Source organism: Octopus bimaculoides, chromosome 15 (genome assembly GCF_001194135.2).
Source record: "Octopus bimaculoides isolate UCB-OBI-ISO-001 chromosome 15, ASM119413v2, whole genome shotgun sequence".
Classification (NCBI taxonomy): Eukaryota; Metazoa; Mollusca; class Cephalopoda; order Octopoda; family Octopodidae; genus Octopus; species Octopus bimaculoides.
In genome coordinates this window covers 30,713,092-30,720,563 of record NC_068995.1, presented here as the reverse complement: position 1 = coordinate 30,720,563, position 7,472 = coordinate 30,713,092, and the positions used below count along the sequence as shown (strand labels likewise).

Below are 7,472 nucleotides of genomic sequence, written 5' to 3'. Positions count from 1 at the left end.
AGCTATCCTCATCCATTCTTGCCACATGACCATACCAGCACAATCATCTCTCTTGCATACCACAACTGATGCTTCTTAGGTCCATCTTTTCTCTCAAGGTACTTACACTCTGTCGAGTATGTATACTGACATTACACATCCATTGGAGTATACTGGCTTCGCTCCTTGCAAGCTTACGCATGTCCTCAGCAGTCACGGCCCATGTTTCAATGCCATGTAGCATGGTGGTTCGTACACATGCGTCATACTTTTACTCTGAGTGAGAGGCCCCTTGTCACCAGCAGAGGTAAGAGCTCTCTAAACTTTGCCCAGGCTATTCTTATTCTAACAGCTACACTTTCAGCGCACCCTCCCCCACTACTAACTTGGTCACCTAGATAATGGAAGCTATTAACTACTTCTAGTTTTTCTCCCTGGAATGTGGCAAAGGTTGTTTTCTGCATATTTTCAGTGTTTATTGCTCCTGAGTATCTGCCACATACAAAAACTATCTTCCCAGTTAGCCTTCCTTTGATATTGCTGCACCTCTTATGTGTCCATAGCTTACACTGGGTACAACTTATGGAGTTTTTCTCAATTACAATTCGATCAAAGTTGAGGAAAAATTTCTTGAAAAAAGTATCTGTCATCTGACTACATTCCAGACTCTCTTGACTTCAACAACAGCAACTATGCTGACCAATTTTTACTTCTAAAGATGATGCAATAGTACAAAAGGATGATGCAGTACTTGCAATATAATGGTTTCAAACAAGTCGGAGAGAATAATAAGAAATCATAAATTACTAATTTTGCTACAGTTACTAATTTTGTGTCCCCTCACCATATAAACAGACAAGGATGCTGACTGGCAGAAAGGTGTGAAAAAGGGAAATAGTGATGTAATAAATAACATTTGATAAACTAAGTAGTTTACAGTGACTACAGCTATGTTAGGATTCCTGTTAAAATGAGGAGATTGAGGTAAATCATGCAGATATAACTATTACAGACAAGAACGAAACCCCTCTGTACACTGGCAGATATCTCAGACTCTTCCTAAAGAAACAAGCAGACTGCAGGATAGGAAAATGAATAAAAACAACACAAATGATAAGAAAATTGGGTGTGATAAAGAAGAACATAAACATCTAAAACACTACATCAAGACCTTCGACTCTACTCACACTCTTAGTTGTACTCTACATCCTATGCAACACGTTTTCGCTACTCCATGCCACCAATGTCATCACCTTTCATTCCATCAACACAACCTCCACTCCTCTTATAATACTCACAGAACATAGCACCAGGTTGGGGCTAGCTTTTACAAAAGACGTGATAGTCATGGCCAGAACACTTTTGATCAATAATGTACTTGGACAACAACAATCTAATGTAGTCTCTCTGTGGTCAAATGACCATCTAGAGCCTCCTGCTAGAAACAGCAGCTAAATCACCATATTTCTTACTGTCTTAAATATGGAAGGATACATCAGATAATGTGACTACCTGAAGAATAAGATGAGGTGGTCAAAGTTAGAATACCCTAGATGGTAGGTTTGCAGGACCTCGGGCTAAACAACAACAACAACAATAATTGGTAAAGTAGCTGCTAACAATTAACATTTTATTAATTTTGTTGTATTCAAGGAAGGTGGGGACGTTATTTGTGCCAAGAAGAAATGCATGCACTGGTTCTATTTCAATTATTTTTATCATTAATAGTCAACTAATTAACAATTAATTAATCAGTTGCCTCATTAATTGTTCAAAGGCACAAGCGTGGCTGTATGGTAAGAAGCTTGCTTCCCAACCACATGGTTCTGGGTTCAGTCCCACTGTGTGACATCTTGGGCAAGTGTCTCCTACTATAGTCTTGGGCTGACCAAATCCTTGTGAGTGAATTTGGTAGATTAAAACTGAAAGAAGCCCATCATATATGTGTGTGTGAGTGTGTCTTTATGTCCGTGTTTGTCCCCCACCACTGCCTGACAATCAGTGTTGGTGTGTTTATGTCCCCATAACTTAGCAGTTTGGCATAAGTCACTGATAAAATAAGTACCAGGCTTTAAAAACATAAGTACTGTGGTTGATTCATTTGACTAAAATATCTTCAAGGTGGTGCCCCAGCATGGCCACAGTCTAATGACTGAAAGTAAAAGATAAAAGATAAAAGAATCAATTAATCTGTCAGCAGGTTTGTCTGTCTTTTCAACACCATTCTCAACTCCCCCACCCCACAACGATTTGTCTTCATTCTTCTAGATCTGTCTTACTGACTCCAAGTCTCTGTAGACTCAAGCAAACTAATTCGGTAAATAGTTAATTGGTTAACTAGCTGACTAATAGTAATAAGGATTCAAATTTTGGCATAAGGCCAGCAGTTTTGGGAGGGGTTAAATCGATTATTATCGACCTCAGTTTTCAACTGGTATTTATTTTATTAACCCTCAAAAGGATGAAAGGTAAAGCCAGCCCCAGCAGCACTTGAACTCAGAACTTGAAGACAGATGAAATGCTGCTAAGCCTTTTGCCCAGTGTGCTAATGATTCTGCCAGCTCGCCACCAAATAGTAATAATAAAAAGCAATGAAATAGAAGCAATGTTGTTTCTTATTGCGAAAATCATCCTCCATCCTAACCTACAACAATATCTGTTTTTCAGATCAAGAATCTTGCAAGCCAAATACAAAAACAATAAAATTCTACTGACAATGAGGAGAAAAAAAGATTATTAATGATTAATTGTGGTTGAAAAAAAGCAGAGGAGACAAATCTGGAATTTGGATTAAATAGTAGAATATAGTGAGTGGAGTGGGGAGCGAGTGCAATATTTGGTTAAGAATAGGAGACACTTGTAGGCATGTTTTAATATCGTTACACCTCATCAGGAATGACATGGGTTACAAACCATATTTGAACTCAACATCTGCTGAACATTGAATTTTTTTGTGTTGAAGCCTTGTTGTTGTTTTACTTAAGCAAACCATTTTTTTTTGGCAAGTAGCACGTCTCACTTTGTTATAAAAGAAAGAAAGGAAAAAGCTGTAAATATGTGTTGTACTTTTATATTCTCAATTATTAGAATAATAAAAGAAATATTTGTTTTTGAAGAAGGATAGGAAGAAATGTTAGTGAAAAAAATACAAACAAAATGGTGTGAGTGGGGTGGCAGGGAGGAGAACAATACAAAAATGGAATACAAAACAAAAAAAGAAAAAGAAAAAAAGCCCAATTAAGTGGTCCTTTTTGCCATGAAATAAATCCTTTTATAAACAAAATGATGGAAAGATGTGTCCACAGAAGGTGAAATGATTAATAATTATAGTTTAATTGAAAAACGTCAATAAAACAGTCACGTTGTTACTTTTTCTTATTATAACTCCATTATTATTACTATTATTATTATTATTATTATTATTATTATTATTATTATTATTATTATTATTATTATTGTTTCTTATTATGTGGAGATTCTTGCCTACAACTTCTTTCTGTCTTTTTCTCTCATGTCTTTCAAACCACCACCACTTTCTACATGCACACACACATACACTCATAGCACTGACCAACAGTGGTAGCAGCAGTGGTAGCAGCAGTGGTAGCAGCAACAGCAACAACAACAATAACAATAGCTGCAGCAGCAGCAGCAGCATTAACATAATCATTCCACTCATCGTAATTGTTATCATAATTGTCATCATCATCATCATCATCATCATCATATTATCAATGATCACATTATGATGATGATGATGATATCAGTCAAAAAGGTTTGACACGAATAGACATACATATGTATGTGTGCATGAAGTGCGTGCCTCTATATGTATATATATGTATGCGTGTATACATATATACATATACATATATTTATACACACATATACACAGATATATGTATGTTTATGTACATGTATATATATATATATATATATCAAACTGCTGATCTTAGTGCAGACCAGAGGAGATATCAACTGAGAGCTTTCACAAGTGAAGTATTAATTATTCATTGTTAATCATGAGGAGGATTGTGCTGTTAGCTTTCTTGGCCCTGTTTGGCCTTCAACAGATAGTTTCCTCTCTTAAAATTGGTTCATTTAACATACAAGCTTTTGGTTTAAAGAAGCTGGGCAATAACACCATCATGACAGTTATCAAGAAAGTAAGCAGTTTCATTTTTATAACTTCTTTTGGCCTTTTCACATAATTCTCTTTGATTTTTTGTTTTAAAACTATTTTTGGAAGTCTAAATCACAGTTGTTTCGATGTCCAGCCAGGTCAACCCTGAAATAGAGTAAATGAATGATTAGTGGTGTTCCAGCTGTGACCATTTCATGACTTTCTCCCAGAAATGGAATAACTAGGACTGCATTATCTAATGTGTCCCTTGAAAAAAAGATGGCAGGGTGTGATTTGAGGGTGATTTGACTGCTATGTCTAGCAATTCCAATGGCACTACAGAGGCTCCCAAACCAGTTTGTCAGAATCTTTGTTGTTATTGTTTTCCTTAGACTCCTCCAACAGGTTGAGGTGAAGCCGATCAAAGGCTTTCTAACCATGACCATCTCATCTGTGATTTAAGGGAGATTTGAGCATGATATTTCTTGCAGAACAAATAACCACAAAGTTTGTGTATTTGATTTGTACTTCTCTGCAGAAGTTGTTGCTGTTTAACCCAAGGTCAGTCTTTTGCAGTACAGATTGCACACTTATATTTGGCTAATAGACCTATTTTTCAGGGATAATGTGCCTATAAGTTAACTCCTCTATGTAATGTCTCCTGTTTCCCTAAAGCTAGAAACATAGGATTTTACACAATATCTACAAAAGCAGTCTTTAAATATATTTTTTTGTACTGTTATTATTAAGGTGGCAAACTGGTTGAATCATTAACACATATGATCACAGCTCTCTACCCCTCATTCTATTGGTAGCGTTTTCTTTTTGGTTAATTAATCACTCATCAACTACATGAAGCTTCTAATTAGGTTACATGATTTAAAACACAACTGAAGTAACTGAGATTAAATTATAGCTGGATGTTGCTGAAGAATGAATTATGCCACACCCAAGTTTCTCATCAAACTTACCAATCTTTGTAGGATATTTTTTTACTCTTATTTTACTTTGTTATCCCTTCTCTTTGATTTTAAACAGAAATATGCAAGAATTCTGGAATATGGACTAGTATTACCATTATGTAAACACCATCACAAGCAATATTGTTTTTCAAATAAATGATATCAACTAATTGACACTCTTACATATTTACATAGTGATTCTCTTTTTGCTTTCTCTGGCAATATTGATGAGGTCAAGGCGAGGAGCTGGCAGAAACGTTAGCACTTTGGGTGAAATGCTTTGCAGTATTTTGTCTGTCTTTACGTTCTGAGTTCAAACTGTGCCGAGGTCAACTTTGCCTTTCATCCTTTTGGGGTCGATAAATTAAGTACCAGTTGCACACTGGAATCAATCTAATCGACTGGCTCCCTCCCCAAAAATTTGGACCTTGTGCCTAGAGTAGAAAAGAATATTGATGAGGTCAGAATAAAACCCAAACATGTCCCATGTTGTTTCTTTTATTTGCCTAAAAAATGGAAACATTAATAGTCACCAACTAATATTGTCTTTTTTCTCACTATAATTATTTCTAATGCCCTATGGCCTAAATATGTCAACACTATTTGTCTGTCTGTCTGTTTCACCACATATTTACAGTTATGAAAAATGCAGTGTTAACTTTGATTTAGCTCTCTTTCAGGGCAGCCATTTATCAACATCTCATTGTTGAAAAATAAGCACCTTCTTTTTTCAAAATTATTTTTTGATCTTCAGTGTTGTAAACAATTATCTAATGTAAACAGCAAAGGAGCCTCTTTCTGGTCATTCAACCTGCTAGAAATAGAAACCAAATTACCCCTAACACCACATTAACCTTTAAAAGAAAAAATTGAAGGACATATTGAATAAAGTAGTCCTAGATATACAAAAAGAGAGGACAGTTAATTTTGAAAAGCCTTTGGTCATAGCTGACCTAGGATTAGACGAGAATAACAAAAATTAAATTCTGAATTTGTTTTATGATTGTGGACATTGGCATGGTTGAGGAGTTCATTTAGCAACCATGTCATACTGGGTTAAATCTCACAGCACAGCACCTTGGGAAACTACATGTATTCTATTATAAGATCAGATTGATCCAAACCTTGGTGGGTGAAGACCATGTAAAAGTCCCTGGGATGGAATGAATCTAATGAATAGGAGTTTCCTCTCCTTTTCTAGCATTGAAGTTCCTCTATGAAGGGAACAGGTACAACTCCTTATCTCTTCTGATAAAGTCACAAAACTAATTAGGTGACCGATGCACACATCTACATATACTGTATTGCCCCAGTAGGTGAAATAGGGTACATTTTCTAAATGTTTACCATTTATTGTGATCATTATGCTGTCTTGGCATTGGACATTCATCATTTTGTATTTTTTTTAATCGAAACTGAAGCTAATTAGTTCCATTGTGGTCTCTACAGCATTTGTACTTGTCTATAAACTTCCCATTTTCTAATCAGTAACAAAATATAATTCCTATAACATCTTGTTATTGTTCTAAATCAGCTTGTGTCATTCTTTGGCACTGATTGGTTGCTTAATAGACCGATCATATGAAACTATTGTGTTTTGGCCATGATGTCTAACCAGTTACCTAGTGGTTTGGTTTCAAATAGCCACTACAATAGCAACTAAGATGAAGTTACAAGCAGAGTGGTTAATCTCATACAGAAAGGAATTGAAAGGAAGCTATCCTTGAAAGGCTGGGCAGAAGTGGTGACTGCAAATATCACTTCCATCATATATCATTGTTTGCTTGTTGTGACTTATCCTAATTTTTATCTGCACTTTGACTTCTCGTAGAAAGGACTTGTTCCACTTGTCAGGCAGTCCATTGCTGTCAACATCTGCATGGAGGGCTTGATACAGTGGTTGCTGATGTGTTGGCATGTGCTGACGTGGCATACACCTACTAAGGTTCCTTAGTGGCAAGTGAATGTGGTCATCCTTTGTCAGGCATTTTATCTACAACTAATCATTGGATGGAATTGCAGTTTTGGGTCAAGTGAAAAATAAGTGGTGACTACAAATATCACTTCCATCAATATATCATTGTTAGACTGAAGAGGAATGGAGACAGGACAATTCCCTGATTAATATCAGTTTCAACAATCAAACACTGTCTTTCTCTCTTTTAACACATACACACTAATTATAACACAGACACCAATTATAATACTTACATAACAATAATAGCTTTTATACATTATCTATATATATAAAAATGAGAATGTGTGTCTGTCTGTCTGTCTGTCTGTCTGTCTGTGTGAATCCCTAAAACTCGAGAACTACACAACCAATTTCATTCAAATTTTACACATGCCTTACTTAGGGTTCCAGTTGTGTTTTAGTAAAAAAAAATTTAACTTCTTGCAGAGTT

The 7,472-nt window shown here is 35.8% G+C and overlaps 1 protein-coding gene across 1 annotated transcript in view; it reads left to right on the top strand.

Moving 5' to 3' along the window:
* The first annotated feature begins 3,935 nt into the window (after positions 1–3,935).
* LOC106867620 (deoxyribonuclease-1) overlaps positions 3,936–7,472 on the top strand; it is a 33,669-nt gene continuing 30,132 nt past the window's right edge. The window contains exon 1 of the mRNA XM_014912546.2: positions 3,936–4,145. Coding sequence (XP_014768032.1) covers positions 4,002–4,145 — 144 coding nt within the window. The 5' untranslated portion in view covers positions 3,936–4,001. The remainder of the gene's footprint in view (positions 4,146–7,472) is intronic.